Source organism: Nannospalax galili, unplaced genomic scaffold (genome assembly GCF_000622305.1).
Source record: "Nannospalax galili isolate Female #2095 unplaced genomic scaffold, S.galili_v1.0 scaffold566, whole genome shotgun sequence".
NCBI classification, from domain to species: Eukaryota; Metazoa; Chordata; class Mammalia; order Rodentia; family Spalacidae; genus Nannospalax; species Nannospalax galili.
In genome coordinates, this window is record NW_008355811.1 from 1795418 (window position 1) to 1815655 (window position 20238).

Genomic DNA, 20238 nt, shown 5'->3' on the forward strand with positions numbered 1-20238 from the left:
GAGAGAAATCAAGAGAGAAAGAGAAAAGAGAAAGGGGACAGAAGAAAGGAGAGACAGCAGGGCCAGGGCTGGGCCAACTCAGTGTGCCCTTCGGCATACCCTGATGGGCCAGGCTGAGGAAGCCCACCCTCACCTCAGCCCCAGCCTGCTTTGCTGTTCTGTCTCCTTCTAGCATGTGTGGGGAGGTCACTCTTAGAAGAGCAGAAGCTAGGGTGGCCCTGAAGGATTAGAATTTGGAGACCCAAGACTGGCTCTCCTCTCCTGCCCAAAGTTCAGTGTCCCCACCTCCCTGGCCACCCATTCTCTTAGCAGGGCACCTGCTCCCTGCAGGCAGAGCTCACCCACTGAGGTGCCAGAGGCATGAAGAAATCACACTTAGGCTTCTACAGGACTAGAGCCCGAGTTGTGGGTCTATGAGCCCCGGCCCAGTGCTGACCAGGGATGGATAGTGGTGGCTCTGTTGCCCTCCCTGTCTACCCATCTTACAGCCTTTGATCTCACACTAAAGGACATTCAATTGCTCATCCAAGCTGGCTGGTGATGGGAATCCGTTGACTTTTCCTAGCAAGAGGCAACAGGTAGCCAGTTTGGGGTGGGGGGCCCTTCGGTCAGTGACCAAGACTTCATATTCAGGATTGATTTCATTGAACCAGTACTTTCAGGGACCGTCACAGCCCTATTGCTTGACATAATGAGTTGTCTGGCACACTGAGAAGCAATATTTTGTTAGATATTATCTGGAAGGTCGTGGGCAGAGATATCACTCTTATCTTTCTCCCAGGGCTGGGAGTGACTGTCTCTTGCTCTCAAGTATTTGTTGCAACTTGGGAGCCCTGTCCCCTGGCTGGGTTTGTCTGAGACAGATAAGAAGGCTGCAGAAATACAAATATTGTTCAATAAGGGCGACAGGATGTGGCTTCTCCACAGACCGCTGTCTCAGAGCCTGGGGTTGTATCAACGGAGAATCTGATGTGAGAAGGGACCAGAGCCAACCCCACTGTTCACTCCACCTTCTCTATTGTGTCTCATTCAATTTCCTTCCCTTTGTTCCTTCCTTTATCGTGGTCTCTGTTTTGAACATACAGATGCTTCATCTGTGGGGACAGAGAAAGGGAGACTGGATGAAATATGAAAGTGCCAATTCTGTAATTTCTTAGAAACTATGTTTTTGCTTATTTTTGGGACACAGCCTCACTAGGCATCCCTGGCTGGCTTAGACCTTGTTATGCCTTGTTATGCAGACTAGGTCAGCCTCAAACTCACAGAGATTCTCTTGCTTCTGCCTCCCGAATGCTGGGTGGGATTAAAGGTGTGTTGTGTTTTGTTTTAAGTATCTGGGACCTTGAAAGTGTACTGGAAAGAGATAGGTGAATTCCTCCTGTTCCAACCACTCCTTCCCTTCATCATTCAGCAAGAGGCCGTCAGCCATTCAGCCAATTCGAAAAGGGAAATATGGTGTCCAGGGAACCTAGGCCTCTGCCCTCTCAGAGTGAAGGTAAAGGAAGAAGTAAATGGTAGAGCATGTGAACCTCTGTGATGGCCAACACCATGGAGGGCATGAAAAGATGGAGCTTGAAGGGCAGTGACTGTAAATGATAGAAGATGGCTACCTCACCAAGAACTGGGACAAAAGCATCAGAGGGTGGAGGAGGCTTCTTAGGTTGTCTGAAGGAGCACGAAATGTCTGAGTGACAGAGAAGGCCAGCATGGCTGGGAGGTAGGCAGTGAGGGGCAAGACTTGAATCCGGGTCTGCAGGCTGAGCTGGTTCCTCACCACTGAGCCACAAAGCTTCCTCCATCCCTCTAGCAATCAGACCAATGCTGGTGCTGGTCTCCCTACCAGGATAAAAGTCATGTGTTGTTCTGGCTATCCAGACCCCAAGATGATCCTGGAGTTGGAACTGCCTAGGGAGAGCCACCCAGTCTTACTGTCCACAGCCCAGCTTTCTCTTGGACTCCATCACACCAGTCAGGTTGTTGTCACTCTAACCATGTCTGGGCTTCATGCACAGGGCTTGGTTCTCAGCAAGTTGGAGTGCAGGCTTCTAGAGCCTCAGTAGCTCTGGGTTCAATCTGGCATACAGACCCTTATGAGAGACAGATTCACCCTCTGCTCATGACTTTTGTACTCAGCATCCAGCCACTTTGTCCCAGGGGTGTATCCCCTCAGAGCCCAGTTCTCAGGTGCCGGCCATCACTGTCCAAATCCCCAACCCGACTCCCATCCTGAGCTGCCCTCCCCTGGCCCTCAGCACCCAGGGTTGCCCACCACCTTCCCTGGGGCTGTCAGTACAACGTTCCCTGCCTGCATAGATGCTCTGTGCAGTCACGGAATCAGCAGCCTCTCTCCTTGCTGCCTGACTACTCTCCACTCTTCCTTCAGCATCAGCTGAACCCCCAAAGACCTTCTCTGTTCTCAGTCCTGTGGGGACTTTCACCATGAAAGTTTCCCCTGGAACACTGGCCCTGGCCTTTTCTCTTAGGCTAGGCTCTTCCTGAGGCTAGACACAGAGGGGTGGGGGTCCTCTATCTGCTGACCCTGTGCCTCTGGACACACACCAGGGGGCAGGCAGTCAGGCATATCTTGTCCCAGATGTGGTGGTGGGTTGGTCACATATCACAACTCTTGGAGATTTCTTCACTGCCAGCCCACTGTAGCCACAGCCGCTCTAAGAATTAGACACTGAGGTACCTGCTATCAGAATGGAAACCCTGTCCCTGACACAGGGCACCTGCCTGTCCAAGAAAGCTCTGCCAGCTGGGCAAAAGGCATGGCTCACAAAAGGAAAGGCAGCAAAGTAGGTACCATACTACTCACAGATGACTAGGCCTCAGGGAGATGGGGCAGCCAGTGCCTATTCACTAACCCCCATTCTGCTGTAGTGCCCATTCGCTAATCCCCACTCTGTGATGGTGTGCATGGTGTCAGCCATATTTCAAGGGCTTGGCACAAATGGAGACTGGGTGAGAGCAGGCTGGGTTAATAGAAGCAGCAATAAAAGCTGACATGTGAGCAGTTGTTATATGTGGAGAGTGGCCAGGAGTGCCCAGCCACCTCTTAGATGCCTCTCCCTGTGATGCAGATACACCCTGCTCTTTTCTTTGCTCCATGTGGTACCCAGACTCTCCCCTTCTCAGGGTCCCCAGGTCATCACAGAACTGGCTTTTTGCTTTGTCAGTTTGCTCCCAGCCAGACTATATTCCTTGCTCTGGCTGGGACACAGCACTATGCTGAGTGGCACCAAGATGTGTCTGCGTATTGGATTGACTTGATGTGGGGGCATGAGATCCATGAGAAGAGCACCAGTGTCCCAGGACAGTATAATTTTGTAATAGACACTCAGCCAATACTGGGTGAGCTCTGGGGCTGGATAGCTGGCAAGTATGGAGAGCTGGCGAGACGCTGCCTCCTTATAGCCCATATCTCAGGACCTCCCCGAGATAGCAGGATGAACTCTCACCATCACCCCATCATCTGCCACATGACTACATGGCTGTGCCTGTCAGCCTTGCTCGGACATGGGGGTGTTGGGCCCTCCTCTTCTCCATGCCATAGCTAAGGAGGTTGCAAATAAACTGGAGGTCCTGTGACGTAAATGTGACCCAATGGCTGCTTCTACAGAGTCATTCTGTGATCTGAGAGTCCCAGCCTCTCTGAGGTTGCAGATTTTCAGTCTTGGACAGGTCACACACTTGCCCTACAACAATTGTAAGAGCAAGAGTCTGTTCATATGGAAAGTGGACCTGGAGACACCTCATGCTTGGGAATGATGACTTTCAGTACTGGGTCTGTTTCTGAAGCAAGAGGCTGAGAGGAGCTGCCTGGCATGTGCTGCCCTGCATGTTCTTGGCCGATTCCTCAGTTTCTGTTGGAAGCCTCCACTTTGCTGCTGTGTGTGGAGAGTGGGGTGTGTACAGACTCTGTACAGACTGAGGATAGCATGGGCCTCACTATTCATCATGGTGCTGGGGATGGAGGCCAGGACCTTGTGCATGCTTGGCAAGCACTCTGCCACGGAGCGGCACTTTGGGCTTTGACTGCACCCTTGCATTTTCTTACATGTGCCCCTGGAGTGTGAACAGGTGCGTATCAACATCCTCAGGTCTGATGAATGACAACTCAGGGACTTTGTGTGTGGCCCTGCAGCTCTCAACAGTTACAAGAGTCTCATTCACTTTTCTGGGGAGCTAATTTAAACAATGCTAATAAAAATGGTGCTGTTTTGCTCTGTCTCATGCCAGTGTCCCTGGTACTGGATGGTACCAGATAGCTCTTGTACTGGGTATCCTGTACTCAAGCCCCATATCTCTAGGGATCATCTGCCTCCTCTGTGTGTGTGTGTGTGTGTGTGTGTGTGTGTGTGTGTGCATGTGTCTGTCTGCTTGATGCCATCATTGCTACTGTGGGCTGTCTCTCCCTCCTGAACATCTGACCCTCTGGGTGACAGACCCCTCTGGCTTGGAGGGCACTGTGGGCATGCCTGGGAGCTTCCACTCTCCCATGCTCCCATCTGCAGGCATCCTGTCTCCATGAAGGTCACGCTTCCCCGCAAATTGGCAGTGGCCCTGAAATGAGCCTTACTTGAGCTACTGCTGAGATTTTTCCAGACTCCTGAGCTGCCAACTTGAAGTGTTAAATTTAACAATCTATTCTGATCGCCCAAATGGCCCAACTTGGAAGTGGCCTATGAAAATGAACTCCCAATCTTCATGCTGCTGCCGACTTGGCTGGGCCTCCTGGCCTGAGTGCTATGCTGATTTGAATTCCGGCAGTTGAAAACTGTCTTTGATGCATCTGACTCAATGTGGCCATATTTATATAATTTCTATATGTTCCCCAACTGTTCATCTTTTTTTTTCTATTTATTATTATTGTAGTTGTTGCGGTTTTGCTTTGAAAGGAATACCTTTTTTTTTTTTTTTTTTTTTTTTTTTTGTCTTTTTTGAGACAGGGTCTCCCTGTAGCCCCAGCTGTCCTCCTGGAACTCACTATGTGGATCAGGCCAGCCTTGAACTCTCAGAGATCCTCCCGCCTCTGCCTCCTGAGTGCTGGGATTAAAGGTGTGCACCACCACGCCCGGCCTGAAAGGAACAATTTTAAACATCGATGCCTGAGCTGAATTTAAGAAGTGTGATTAACGAGCTGGTTCTAGTCACTCACCGGCTCTTAAACCCTGGCTGAGAATGAGTGAGAATGAGATGCATGGAAATCTCAGGCTTGTCTTAGAGTCTGTGCTGTAGAGCCAGGTTCTCGCCTTGGCCTGTCCCCTACACAGTCTTGCAGGCTGGGGTAATGTTCACTTCTCACTTGTGATGGCACAAAGTCCAGGCCTGACACTCTCCAGAAGCCCAAATGTAAGCCTCAGCTCTGAACGCAGATTCTGAATAGTGGAAGAGAAGGAAGACTGGAGTACTAGGAAATAAACCTATTCAACAGCTGAATGGGGTGCTGGGGATGTATCTCAGTTGGTCGGGTACTTGTCTAACATGCACGAGGCCCTGGGTTCTATCCTCAGCCTGGCACACATTTGCTGTGGCAGCACATGCCTGCCATCTCAGTGTCTGGAAGGAAGCAGGAAGACTAGAAGTTCAAGGTCATCTTTGACTGCATAGTGAGTTTCAGGTCAGCCTGGGCTCCATGAGTCTCAAAATTAAAAATGAAAAATAAATGGAGCAGAAGAATGTCTGAGTAGCTGATGAGCCCAGCTTGGGAGGGACGGTGCACAGTGTGTGGGGGTGGGGGTGGGGGGCAGGGGTCTTGGCTGCCTTTTCCCCATCCTACAACCTCAGACCTTTATCCTTTGTTTCTGTGAGGCCCCTGGCCACTCCCTCATGGTGGCAAGATGGCTGCAGTTGCTCCAACTTCTCCTCTCAGGATAAGTCTAAAAGGAAAAGGGCCTCTCTCCAGCATCCACAGGCAGAGGCTCCTTACTGGAATTAGGTTCCTTGGTTATCCAATAAACCAACTTCGGAGAGTCTGGGATTATACTTACCTCCTCGGTAGGAGATAGGGTGAGAAAATCCAGGCATTTTTTCCTAGGAGAGGGGCCAGGCAGGCAAATAGGATTCAGGCAGTCACCATGCTGGGGGGTCAGGAGTGTGAGGACAGGAAACAATGAGGTTGCATTTCTTTTTTGCATGAACTGCCCTGTTGCAGAAAGCAGCCACGATGGGAAATTTCTTCAGTGAAGCTTGTAAAGTGTCCTTTTCTGTGTGATAGACAGTGTGGCCTTAACTACTGGGAAAAGGGAAGTCCCCTACTGCAGGCTAGAAGTGCAGGACCCCATGCATGATGCCTCCTTCAGGCCAGGGGAACCCCAGGAGGACCTGGAGCTTTGGGGGGGCCCAGAATGCAGGAGTGTGCCCCATTTCCTAGACAGGAAAGGATGAATGAGGATAAGGTACTCCCTAGATTTTGCATGGTAATCCCGCTGCTTTGGGTCCAAGTGCTAACTGCAGGGTCCCTTCTGCAGGGTCAGAGATACCACCCTCAGCCCAGCCACTCCCATGAGTCTATTCTTTCTCTGCCCAACTTCCCAAAGGCTATTAGACAACCAAATCCATGCCACCTGGTCCAGCTTGGGGGAATACATGCAGAAAGAGAAGTCCTTTAATGGGAAACCAAAACCATGGGCACACCCTGGTCACATAGATTCTAGCCTGAGTCCCTCCTGTTTTGCCTAAATGCTCCCCCTTTCTTTCCATCACGAACAGGCTCAGGTTGAAGCTAAGAAGGAGCACGAAGGCACTGTGCAACTGCTAGAGGTGAGCATGGGTGCCCTTTCCTCATTGGGGTGGGTAAGGCTGGGAGGGCTACACAGTAGCCATGAAATAATCAGCACCCATTACATGTAAGAGACTAGATGCAGTCATGCCTCCCCTCACGTCATCCTCACAAGCAAGCACTCTCCTAGACACCATTACCATTTCTACTGTTACTATGAGGAAGCAGAGCGCAGAAAGGTACTCTCTCTCAGCCACACAGCCAGGGTGAGAGCTGTATGTCTTCATGAGCAGCACCCCTCGCTCCACTGTTCTGGTTGGGATAGGAGGAAAAGGAGTTTCTCCTAGAACAGGGATGGGTCATTCTTGGGGTCTCCATCCTCTGAGGAATGGTATGGGGGACATTGCTGAAGCTTTCTGCTCCTGCTGGGAATACATTTGCTAGGTCAGAGAGGAAAGGTCTAGGAACCACAGTGGTTACTGCTATCCAAGGCACTTCTGGGGGTACCATCCCCAAGGAAGTGGCCTCAGTCACTGGTAGACCTTCCCCAGTGATCCCAGAGGTGGGGAAGTGAAATGGCTGCCAAGTCCCATCTGCTAGGGTGGTACACGGGGAGTGGCACCTGATCCGTAGCTTTTGGTCCTATGTCAGTGTTCCTGGGGAAAGGCGAACAGAGGGAGGAAGAGTTCTTGGGGTCCCCAGAGGCTTTGTCACTCATTCATCCTGCACAGTGAGCAGCCTACCTTCTACTGCAGAAGTCAGAGGTCATGCAGTGAATGGGGGCAGTGGCAGATTGGATTGCCTGTGTTGCTCCCCGAAAGCCACCTGCTGACAGGAAGGGTGAGCTCTCCAAAAAAATTGCAAGATGACCTCTTCCCTCATCCCCAGGGGACTAGCTGCTACTGAACACAGAGTGTGCACACCTCTTATATCACCCTCCAGAATCTATTCCTCCCACAGGAAAGGTTCTGTGGTTGCCATTCCATATATTAACATTGATCTTTGGGAAGTGCCCATTAGTTAATGAGTATCTGGAGGGATGTGCATGATGAATAGCAGAAAGAAAAACACACAGCCTGGTAGAACAGAACTGACCACCTCCAGATAGCTATCTGTCTCCCTGGGGAATAATTCAACTCTTCTTCTCCCATGGTCCTCTTCACTTTAGTCTGACCCCCCTTCTGGCTGAAAATGAGTCCCTTTCCCCAGTTGCCCTGAAGCCTACAGTTTTGGTTACCTCTATCATTTCTGTCCCCTCCTAAGTTGCTGATGCAGCCTGGTCATGGTGCCTCAGGTGGCCAGTGCTCTGAGCTTAGCTAGCATTCATGACACATGCCTCTGTCCAAAAACTAGGGAAGGTTTGCGGCTGTAGGCTGTGCTGGGCGCTGCCCTTATCATTCATGCCATCTTTCTGTGATTGTCTTGCCTGGCTCTCCACCCAGAACACCCTGGACTGCATGCAGGTATTGGATGCTGTGCCCCTCCCGCCATGTGCTCTGTGGTGTGCTGTTCTCCCTACATGGGTAGCTCTGAGCCCCGGGCCTGCTCATCTTCCTCTTTTCCTCCTTACAAGCACCTCTTGGGTCTGACCCTGCACAACTTCCTGGTGTGGGTGGGGACCAGGGCTCTTCAGCCAGGTCCCAGCAAAGGAGTGGGTGTAGGAATACAAAACACTGTTCTCGGATTGCTGAGCTGGCCCTGTGCACATGGCTTTCCATCGCCTGCCAACACTGTGGATTCAGATGACCTTGGCCAAGAGGCATGGTTGGGACAGATTTTCCTTGGGGGTATGTCTAGAATTCCATTATGGGCCATCAGAATTCACATGGGCTGCTGTATACTCACCCTCCCGTCCTATCCGTCTGGAGCCAGCAGCAAGTCCTTCCCCGGGGAGGGCATACCTGGCTGTTTCCTTCCAACTTTCCCTGGGGTGAAGGAACAGAGACTGGTTGTGAAGTCTGAGAAGACTGGCTTTCTTCACTGCTAGATAAGGGGCTCTAAAAGGGGATCCCCGGACTGGCTATCATAGCATCTATGGGAACTTGTCACATATGTCCATTCTCAGGTCCCAGAAGCTCTGGGCACAGGCAAAGCTCTGCCTTATGCAGCCTGCAAGGCCCCACGAAGATGGGCTGAGCAATGTGCTAGAAATGCCACCTAGCTAGGTGTTGGATAGGAGGGATATTTGAAGGAGCAGTTCTCCTAAGTTTTGGTCAATCCATGTTCAGACTTTAGAACTCAAAACTCTATCCCCCACTGTCTGTCCATCTCGGATGTCACCCCAGACCTATGGAGAGACAGGGAGGCAAAGTCCCACCCACCAGTTATTAGGGCACCCTTCTAAGTATGGGTGCTTCAGAGAGTGTGGAGCACCCTGGATGTCACCTGGGAGACTGTCTTTAGGCAGAAACACTGCTTGGGGGAGCAGCCCACGTTCCTGCTGGCAATACAACTGCTAGAGGAAGCCGACTGGGAAGCCTGGTGCACTAAAACCTTCCACACGCCCACCAGCTCTGGGGATATTTCCAGATCTGATCCCTAGGGAGTGTGTGCAAAGTATATGGGGTGGGGAGGCAGTGATTCTGGACACCTCAGTGAACTCCAGCTTCAAGGACTCTTCATTCCTTTGGGGCTCAGCAAAGAGAAGCTTCTGGAGTTGACTGGAAATGTTTCCAGAGCTTACTGTCAGGTGGCTGCCCAAAGGCAGGAGTCTCAGGGTGCCTTGCTTAAGTCCAGTCTCTAATATTTACGGGAACTTCTAGCCAAACATAGGCAAGAGAAGTAACATGGGTAGCCTTTACAGAGCACTTCCTGCACCCACAGGGGCTGAGTGAGTCCCAAGGGGGTACAGAGATGATGTGCATTTCATCTGGGTTCTCATAGCCCTGGGGAGGCTTAGGTAGGACCACAGCATCTCAGAGGACAGGGGTAGAATGCCCCCCATCCCAGTCCTTTTGCAGCACAGCAGCCTTCCATGCACCCCAGTGGGTGAGGTTGGACAGCCATCCGCCCTGCTGGATTGCCAGGGAGCAGGAACACTGGACCTTAAGCATGCCTGCTCATTCCTTACAGTCAGCATCCAAGGGATGAGTGTGCTTGGTGACATCACCTCCCTGTCACTGAGAAAAGTCTCAGCCAGGAAGAGATAGGGCAGAGACCACAGTGCTTGTAGGCAGTGTCAGGGTGAGAGATAGGAGTCTGGGCCTTGAGCACAGGGGACTTTCCCACAGTGATCTGTTCGTAACCTCTCTGTGCCCTTGCTGTGCTTGTGACTTCCAGCACCTGTGGCTAACTCTTCAGGCTCCTCCACAGGCATTCTCTTACCCTCAAATGTTCCTTACCCTCGAAGCCATCTGGGTTTGGACACTAGTCCCAGCACACAGCACCCATGCTATGGAGAGTGGAAGTCAGAGAAATTCCTGCAGAGGTGGCGAGAAAGCTGGCAGTCACGCCTTCAGATACTTTTAAATACTCCATCTGAATTTGGGAGCTGCTGCCCTTGGTCCATTAGAACACTTCCCCATCTGCCAAAGCTGTGGTCACAGACATAGCACAGACACCCTGCACCCCACCCCCCTTGCAGGTGGATGTTCTCTGAGAGGCATGTGGGTGGATGTGGCCACACACATGGGTGGGTGAACACGCATAGGTGAGAGTTCCATCCACATGAAAGAGCTTCTATAATGCTCCAAATCCTGAAATAAACATTGGCGTATCAATGCATGGGGCCAGGGGCAGGATGCTGTTCCTTTCAGGGTGTCCTGGGAGCAGGTGATTTACAGGTCATTGGGGGCACCTGACCAGGGAGTAGGCCAGGCCCTCAGTAGTGGCAGCCAGGGAGAGCTGGGGGCTGTATCCAGAGAGGTTCCTAAAGAGGGATCAGCAGAGACACTTTGGGACCTGAGACTTCCCTGGGCTCCTCCTCCTTGAGTGCTTGCTCTCTAGTAGCTGCTGGGGTCTGAGTTGGCATCTTGCCTACCAAAGCCATTTTCTCTGATGCCCTGAAAGGTCTGTAAGAAAGGTGGCTGTAGTCAGGAGTGGTTGGGCACAATAATATGATTCTGTGTGAAGAATTCAGGTTCTACCCTTAAGCTCACTGCATGTCACCCCAGACAAAGGCTCTCTGCAGTACTCCCATGAGAAAGTGGTTTACAAAGCAAATGATTACTTACTTGGGTTCAAGAGGGGGCATCGTCCTACGCTCCTTAGTTAATTCCACTAAGAAGGCCCAGACCTCTGTGACTTAGACATTGCCACCATCTGCTCCCTGTTGGCTCACTGGAAAGAAGGCTGCCAGTCCAACATGCCTCAGGCAACTGGATCCTCTGGGCAGTGTCTAGACACAGGACCATTCAAGACCCAGCCTCAGGTAGTAACCCCAGGACAGCAAGTCTCCATCATCCTGTGAATGAGCTGATGGCCTTCCCACCATGCAGGGTGCTTGGCTGCCTCAGGTTGAGCAGGGTGCCAGAGCCCTAGGATCCTGTTGCCACCACATGGAGTCTGTTCTTGGGGTTACACCTGTCCCCACTCATAGTCTCCTCCTGCTCCCCACTACCCACCTGGGCACCAGAGTGCAGAGTTTTGGTTCTTTACCTTTCTCAGAGGCGAGTGCTATCTTGGCCGAGCTCATTCAGCTTTTTAAAAGAGGAGCCCTGCTGATTTTTTAATGAATTGAAGAAATTAATTATAGGCTTGGGATCTATTAGGGTTATTTTTAGAAGCCCATGATCTCAGACATAAATAGCACTCCATTCTGGATGAGGGAGCTGAGACTTAATGCTTATGGTGGGGAGGTGGAGGAAAAGGACATCGAAGAGGAGGAAGAGGTGGAGGAGGAGGAGGAAGAGGAGAAGGAGGAGAAGCAGGAGGTGGAAGGAACAGGAGGAGGAAGAAGAGAAGGAGGAAGAGAAGGGGAAGGAAGAGAAGAAGGAGGATGTGAAGGAGGAAGAAAATGACTGTCCACTCCCGAGGGCTAGACATCAGAGGGGCTCATAGCCGCTCTGCATCCCGTACACCTGTATTAAAACAAGCATATGCTGAGCACCAGCTGGGCATCTATGTCAATGTCAAGTGCTAGGGAAGCAGGAGGAATCACACAGGCTAAACCCTCTTTTCGTGACCCCCTACATTCTGGTAGAGAGCCTCATAGCGCACCCCAGGTGTAACCAACCATGAAGAGACAGGTTTCCCAGTTACCATGGAATGAAGAATAGGGGAAACTAGATTTGCAGACAAACAGAGAAAACTACCACCACAAGGAAAAGGACACCTGCACATCAGATGCCTCCTCTCTTTTCTCTGACTCCACATTTATTGAGTACTGACTGTGTACCTGATTCTGTACTATGCCTGAGGGTATGCCTATCTGAAGTAGAGGCCAGCAGCTTTGAGTCTGGAATGGAGACAGACAGGAAAGGAGTCCTCATGGAGGGGGTAGAAAGCAGACTTGGTGAGCGCCCTGAGGATGGAGTGGAGGACGAGGATGAGGGGCAGGGCTTTCAGCATCCCTCCTTAGCAGCCCAGCCCACCTCCTCTGACCAGTGCAAGAAACTCTTTTTACAAGAAAGGCGTTGTGTGGGTAATGTCTTTAATTCTGCACACGAGCACCAGTGCCAGGAGGCTATGGCAAGATAGAAAGCTAGCAAAGATCAGAAATCTTCCAAGTCAAGTCACTATGTCCTGCCCACGGAGGGGCTGGCTGAGCTTCTCCTTTCCTCGGTGTGTCCCCTGGGAGTTTCTTGGCTTTCCCTGGGATTCTGAGGTGCCTTGGTCATGTTGGACAATGACAGTGGCATTGATAACCTGCCAGCAGTAGACATTTCCTTGTATTGCACCAAGCCTTGTTCTTTGGGGTTTTGCAGGTCCATGAGATGGGTGCCCAGTGAGAAAGTGTTTTATGGTGGGTTAACACTGAGCTGTGCCCCAATCAGAACTGTCTCACCCTTATGCTCCAAATATCAAACAGCCACGGCAAAGCATGCCAACCACAAAGTGCCTGGGCTGCATGTGGAGCTTGGAACAATCTGCACTTGGCTGGGAGCTGAGTGATGGCAGGGATTCTTGGCACCTGTGGTTCCTTATGGTGGCCAAGAGCCAGGCTGCCTGTGAGGTTGGACTACCAGGCACCACTCCTCTGTGGAAGTGGAGGTAGCCTCTGCCACACACAAGCACACAGCACACATGTACACACACTTACAACACACATGTGCCCCTGTGTTCATCTGCACCACTGAATGCCCCCCACTGATGGCAAGTCCTACCTCTGCTGTGCAGTCCAAGGTCCGAGAGCTGGAAGAGAAATGCCGTGTGCAGAGTGAGCAATTCCATCTGCTGTCTCGGGACCTGGAGAAGTTCCGGCAACAGGCTGGGAATATTGACCTGCTAGGCAGCAGCTCGGTGGCCTTGCTAGACATCCCCTTGGCCCCTGGCAAGCCTTTACCACAGTACATGAATGGACTAGCCACCTCCATCAGCAAAGGTAAGCTGCAGATGTCCCTGCTGCTTGGCTGCGGATGTGGGGAGGGTGCCTGATGGCCTCCCAGGACCTCTGACAGGGGATGGAAGGATCCGTCATAGCAAGACTGAGGATAGCCCAGGCTCCTGATATCCTTGCTCATCCGCAGGGTGACTTGGGTACCTCCTCCTCTGTGTGTGTGTGTGTGTGTGTGTGTGTGTGTGTGTGTGTGTGTATGTTCATGTGGGTGCACATGTGGGTTCAGGTGCACATGCATGTGTGTATATATGGAGACTAGAGATCAACCTCAGTGTGGTTCCTCTGGAAACGTCTACCTTGTGTTTTGAGACAGGGTCTCTCATTGGCCTGGGGTTTTCTGGGGTTAGGCTAGGCTGGCTTGGAATCTGCTAGTCTCCATCACCCTAGGGCTGTCATTATAGGGGGTGCCATTGCGCCCAGCTCTTTACAGGATTGTTGGGGGTTGAACTCAGGTCCTCTTGTTTACTTGGCAAGAACTTTTCCAACTAAGCTACCTCTCCAGACTTCCAGATACTCACTTTTATTTGTTTTTACTTTTTAAAAAATATTTTATTATTTTTACTTTATGTGTATATGTGTAATGCCTGCATATAGGTAATTGCACCCATGTTGTACAATGCCCGTGGAGGACAGAAAAGACTGTCAGATCCCCTGGAACTGGAGTTACAGACATTAGGTAACTGCCATGTGGGTGCTGGGACTCGAACCAGGGTCTTCTGCAAGAATAGCCAGTGTTCTTAACTGCTGAGCCACCTCTCCAGGTCCCCAGATACCCACTTTTAAACAGGGTCTGGCTATGTTCCCTAGGCTGGCCATGAACTTGTAATCATCCTGCTTCAGCCTCCTGAGTGCTGGGGGTTAATAGATGAGCATTACCTCACCTGACTGACTTCTGATGCCCTTTCTAGAGTGCCATGGTATTCACAGGTGCAGAGCTGTAGATGCTTTTCTTAAACCCATTTCACAGAAGAGAGAAACGGAGGCACTTGTATGGTATCACACAGTTCATGGCAGTGCATGGGCGGGGGACTCAGACATTTGGCATCTATGTGATGACTGCCATGTAGGTTTTGCTGGCCTGGTGCTCAGATGTTCCAGGAAGCTCATTTCTCTGCTGCAGCTTTTCCATCTTTCCATCAAACCATGGACATCACCTTGGTGACTGGGACTTCTGCTCCCGCAAGAACCTTGATCATGGAGATGGTGAGCTGTCATGCTGGCAGCTGCTTAGTGTGCACAGTGGGGACAGCTGCTGTGTGCATGTCAGACTCTTGTCTCGGCATCAGGGAAAATGACCACAAGTGTGGTACTTCCTTGCAGCAGCCCTGTTTCCATGGTATGGGTTTGCCAGTGTGCCCAGGGGTTGGTGGGCTCCAGGTACCTGCCTACCAAGTATATTTTATAGGCATGGCAGCTCGTGCCTGTAATCTGTGTAATCATTCCAGAAGCTGAGGCAGGAGGATGGCTGCTGGTTCTAGAAAAGCTCAGCTATATTGTGAGACCCTGTTTTAAAAACAAAAACAAGCAACAAAAAAACTAATTAAAACCCCAAGCAATTTTTTTTAGGAGAGCTGAGTGTCAGACTTCACTTTGTATTTCCATAAAGTCAGTTTACAAATCTCTCTTAGCTCTTATCAGAATGGAGAACAGTTTTTGGTGTTTTTATTAGGAAAGTAGGCAATGCTGGATGCTGCTGTGTCTTGGTCAGTAGCGCTCTTCCCTGGCTCCTCTGCTCCTCCATCATTCCTTCCAGCTCATGCGTGGCAGGGAGAGACAGCAGAATTGGTGGTCACTGATCGAGAAACAAGGTGGAGGGAACAGGGCTGTCCGTGCCTTTCTGCCATTTACTAAGCTATGCTGTCTTTCAGATGACAGGGTCCTGTGGGAGATCCTGGTCAATGGGGGGAAAATAGACAAGAGGCAAGTAGAGAGATAGGCCCCAAGGTTGTCTCTGGTCCAGACAGATTTGTGCATATGGGTGGTGAGGTGGAGAGAGGCTGCAGTAGCCCTAGATGGGTGGTTGGGCACAGTGGCCATTGAGGAACATGCTCAAGCTGTGAGATCTCAAAGAGGGAAAGGCACAAGACAGCTTCTGTTCTTTGCATGTGCCTAGAGCATCTGCCACTTCCTGAGTTCACTCCCAGCTGCAAGAGGCCATGCATATCATACCCTCAAACCCTACTAGGCTGCCTGAGACTGTGCTGAGGGTAGTTTTTTATTGGCGGGAGGTGAGGTGGGATGAGGGGAGATTGGTTATGTGGGCACCTCTGTCTGGAATGTGTCCAGTTTTAGGTAGGAAGGAAAGCAGGTGTTTGGCATTAGCCACAGGTGTGGAAGACTGTCCTTGGCATGACATGGCTTGCGGTTTTGAACTCCCAGCAGGAGACCTGCACAAGATTGGGCCCATTAATTTTCTGTCCTGGAAAAGAGAGGAGTTCATGAGGCCCCGCCCCTCTCCGAGGGTTTATAGACAGTTAAGGTTGCTGGAAGGAGGGGTTTACAAGGCCCCACCCCTCCTCAAGAATGTATGGGTAGTTAATGAGAGACATTTTCTTCAGTGGTGTGGCTGCTTGAAAGTCTCCCATGCACCTGTAATTCATTCTAAATAAACTTTTTGACTCACCAAGCTGGACAGTTTCTTAGAGATATGCCCTGAGGCTTGTCTCCCAGATGATTCCAGATCCAGTAAAGTTGACAATTAATATACTAACCATTACAATATGAATTAAGTTGCAGTGAAGTCTAGTCTCCCACTGTGCCATGTGACCCAGAGCTTATGCCTCCCATCTGCAGCATTTGGGGACAACACAGGGTTACTGTAGTCACAGTATCACATACCTAAACTTAAACCTATGACCTCGATGCTTCGGACTTCCCACTCATACCCCCAAATCTCCCCACTCCCCTTCTGTCATAGTTAGCTTCAGCTGTCAACTTGACACAGCCTAGAGTCACCTGGGAAGAGGGAACCTCAACTGAGGAATTTTCCAGATCAGATTGGCTTGTGGCTGTGTCTTTAGGGCATGGTCTTGATTGATGATTGATGTGGGAGGGTTTAGCCCATGGAAGCAGTACTATCCTAGAGCTGTATAAGAAAGCTAGCTGAGGGCTAGAAAGATGGCTCAGTGGTTAAGTGCACTGGTTGCTCTTGCAGAAGACCCAGGTTCAAACCCCAGCAGCCACATGGCAGGTAACAACCATCCTTAACTCCGGTTCCAGGGGATTCAACGCCCTCTTCTGACCCCCGAGAGCACTGCATGATATGGGTACACTTATATACATTCAGGTAGTATACTCACATACAAAAATAAAATAAAAATAATAAAATATTTTAAAAAGAAAGCAGGTTGAGCATGAGCCAGAGGGCAAGTCAATGAGCAGTGTTCCTCCATGGTTTCTGCTTCAGTTCCTGCCTGAGTTCCTACCTTGACTTCATTCAGTGATGGATTGTACCCTGGAAGAATAAGCTGAAATAAACCTTTTCTTCCCCTAAGTTGCTTTTGGTCAGAGTGTTTTATGACAGTAACAAAAAAGCAAATTAGACCACTTGCCCAGGGCCAACACCTTTTGCTGTCTGTTTCTAGACTCTGATACCACTAGTGTCCACATGTGAGTGGGACAGTGTGGTATTTATCTTCTGGCACCTGGTTTATTTCATTTTGCTTAAGATGCTCTGGGGTTCTTCCACTCTGATAGGAGCAGCAGGATTTCCTTCTTTTTTTCTTTTTTGATTAAAAAAATTTTTTTAAAGCTTTTGCTGGGTTGCTTTCTGCATTGGTTTTAGTTACTATTTCCTGATTTCTCTGATTCCTCAGAGAGGTGACCCATGATGGGGCAGTTTAGGAGGAGGCAGATGCCCTGGGCAGGGAGCATGCTGATGTACAGGCAACAGAGGACACCTGGGAGTGAACTGGTCATTCCTGGCCATGACTGGTTCTGGATCCTGATTAAAGGGCATGACTTCAAAGTGCCAATCAAGCCATTGTGGGTCAGTTTGCTCCTCCCCTATCCCTGTGCCTGTGAAGATGGGGTACCTGGAAACCTGCCTTGTCCCAGAAAAGCTCTTGTTAGAGTATGTTCTAGTCATAGACTTGGCATTTGGACAAGTTGGAACTCTTTTTGTTAAAGTGACAACAAATTAGTGTGAGCAGGAAGGTAATTGTCATGTGAGAGAAGAGCTAGTGAGCGGCTTTTGGTGTAGCTTGACTCAGGGGCCCACAATTATGTCACAGGAAGAGAAGCCCAGCCTCTGCCTTCTCATCTTAGAACTCCTTGCTCTGTGGGTACACACCATTCTCTCATGTACGAAAGTGCTGCAGGGTCACTAGGCCTCACATCCTCTCAATTTCAAGCCAAGAGAAGAGAAAGCCTTTGTGTCCAGGATTCACTAAGCCCCTCTAATTAGACTTTTCTGTGTCTCTCACATGTCCTCACCACCATAGCCTCATTAGAGCCAGCCTAGGTGCTTCTCATGGACAATCTAGTTCAGGGCTGCAGTGAGATCAGCCTGTGGCATTAGGACATAAGTGGTCTTCATTTGAACATCAAAATTAGCCCCTAAGAGGGGAAAGGGCCTGGGAAGGCAAATGGCCTGTATGCTGATCTGATCGCCTGTCTCCTTCCTCCAATCCACTACTGTGTTCCTGGCCAGGTCACGAGGGCCCCACTGGACACTACTCTTTGATTGGTGACTATATCCCGCTGTCCAGGGACAAGCTGGAGCCTCCGTGTGTGAAGCCCTCCTTCCTGTTGTCACCCAGCAGCCCAAGATGCAGATTTGAGTCCAACGTGAGTCCTATCTGGCCAGTGCCTGGCTGACCAGGCCTCTGCATCCAGGAGGACATTGATGCTTCCACTCCATCTTTCCCTGTCCTTTTCTTCCCTCCCATTCCCCTAGGTCTTCCCTTGTTCCTATTGTTCTCTGAACCCATCTTTAGTGACCCACTATGTGCCAGGATGCAGGGACCTACTATTAACAGGCAGGGGAGACCTTGAGTATCAGGGAGATGGCAATCCAGTGATGGGACACAGTGCCATCAGCATCTGAACAGCTATGTCCTATCAAGGGTTCAGAAGATGGCAGAACCAGGCTGCATGGCTTTGTGATGAGATGGAGAGGCTGTGAAGCCAGGGGTGACTTTCTCAGAGGGTAGGTGGGCACTGGTGTCACGTTGTACTGCTGAAAAGGAGTTGGAAACAGCTCAGTTTACTGCTGGAGATGAGAGGTGGGGAGATGGGCATGACTTTGGGTCCCAAGACAGCACTGGTAACTGTGTATATCACAGGGGAAGTGCTGGAAGGCTTACAGGTGGAGAAGGCATTACAGGGATGGATGAAAGGAGAAATGCTCTTTCCTAAGTCAGAGTTGCTCAGTTTTCCTCCTATCCCTCTGAGAAAAGGTCATACCTCTTCCCCATGTACAGGAATGAAGGCCAGAGGGGTAATGTCCCCATGACCTATAGACCCAGAGACCACAGGGGCAGCTAGGGAAATTGAGGACAGGCCCTCGTGTCTCTTTCCCTGTAGGCCTCCTTTGAGCCCTGGGTGTCATTGGAGGGACTGAGTGGTGTCCATGGCAAGATCTCTCTGGAGGGCAGAGGATATGGTTCAATGATCACCTCTGTCTTCCACAACCTACTCAGTGTGACATGCAGATGTCTCGGCACCCAAGTCTGTGCTGGTGTTCCGGCCAAGAGTCCTAACAAAGGTTGTCTATGTGGTGAAGGGGTTCCTAGAACAGGGTGCTCTGTTCCAGACTTACAACCAGGCTGAGGAGGTGGGGTTCCTGTTTCATGTGAGTCCCACAGTGTGGGCCACTTTCCTGACATGCTCAGTGAGGCTGAGGGCAAGTTTCCTACATGTCCCCATGGGAAGCATCGTGTCACTGTGGGAAATATACAGCCTGTTGTGTCACTAACTTTGAACCATGATCATCGTGTCTCACAGATGGACAATGACCGGAACTCCAACACCTCCAAGCAGAGCAGCGTGGGGAAGGTACACCTGTGTGTTGCCCGCTACAGGTAGGAACATAGTTCCCGCAGTATTCTCCTCTGCCGCCAGGACTCTGGGTGCAGGCACAGAGAAAGCAGGCAAGGGTCCAGGCCAGGAAGGTCCTGCTTCCAGGGAGAGGAAAGGGTGAACCTGGAGTAGAAAGTACACAGGATGTGGCCGCACCTTGGTGCCTAAGCACTACCCTGACCCAGTGTCTCAGGCTGAGCACACAGGAGCTTGCTTCCTTATAACTCTGGCGATCAGCATGTGAACCAAGGAGTCACATGGCCAAAACAGGAAGACTCTGGGGAAGGGTCTTGGGTCCTTCCTAGCTTCTGGTGGCCCCAAGTGCCTTTGGCTTGTGGCTATATTTCCTCCCTATGCATTTCCTTGTCTCCTGGGTCAGTCCACCCTGGCCAGTGTGATCTCCTCTTACCTGGGCCATGTGTGCAGGGAACTATTTGTAAACAAGGGCACATTCACAGAGATCAGGAACTAGGACTTGATACAGATCTTTATGGGGGGCACCATTCAAACCACAACAAGGGGCAAATAGATCATCACAGGGAATTGGTGTCGAAAACTTCCATCAGTGACTCCCACATACTCACCTTAGCATACACACTCAAGCATCATATCTTAGAAGTTTGTATTCAGCATGTGTACTGTTGACCAAAAAAAACCACAGCTCCTAGCATTTTTCTTTTTGAAAGTGTGCAAAGATACAACACTGAATATATTAGCTAGGAGTTAGAAGCAACATCCATATCCAACATTGGAAAAATGGTTCACTAAGGTTTGGTAACTTGAACAGCGGAACACTACATGAATGAAAAGTCACTAAGGTTTTGTAGCTTGAACAGTGGAACACTGTACATAAACGAAAAGGGCAATGGCAGAATACTTCATGAGGTAGAAATAGGGAATACCACACTGAGAAGTGAAAAAATAAATCATTGGGCTGGTGAGATGGTTCAGCAGGTTAAGGTGCTTGCTGCCAAGCCTGACAAACTGAGTATAATTC

General features: G+C 50.4%; 1 protein-coding gene across 15 annotated transcripts in view; it reads left to right on the top strand.

The window, feature by feature from the left end:
- The window catches only part of Rimbp2 (RIMS binding protein 2), a 217012-nt gene that overhangs the window by 154325 nt on the left and 42449 nt on the right, over window positions 1-20238 (top strand). For 9 of the 15 annotated variants that reach the window (XM_008853770.2, XM_029556461.1, XM_008853769.2 and 6 more), the window contains 4 exons: window positions 6715-6765; window positions 13001-13205; window positions 17872-18008; window positions 19167-19243. In XM_008853770.2, the coding sequence (XP_008851992.1) occupies window positions 6715-6765; window positions 13001-13205; window positions 17872-18008; window positions 19167-19243 (470 nt within the window). Of the gene's footprint in view, window positions 1-6714; window positions 6766-13000; window positions 13206-17135; window positions 17209-17871; window positions 18009-19166; window positions 19244-20238 lie in introns of those variants that run through there. The other 6 variants (XM_008853773.2, XM_008853781.3, XM_029556462.1 and 3 more) reach the window with 5 other exon arrangements.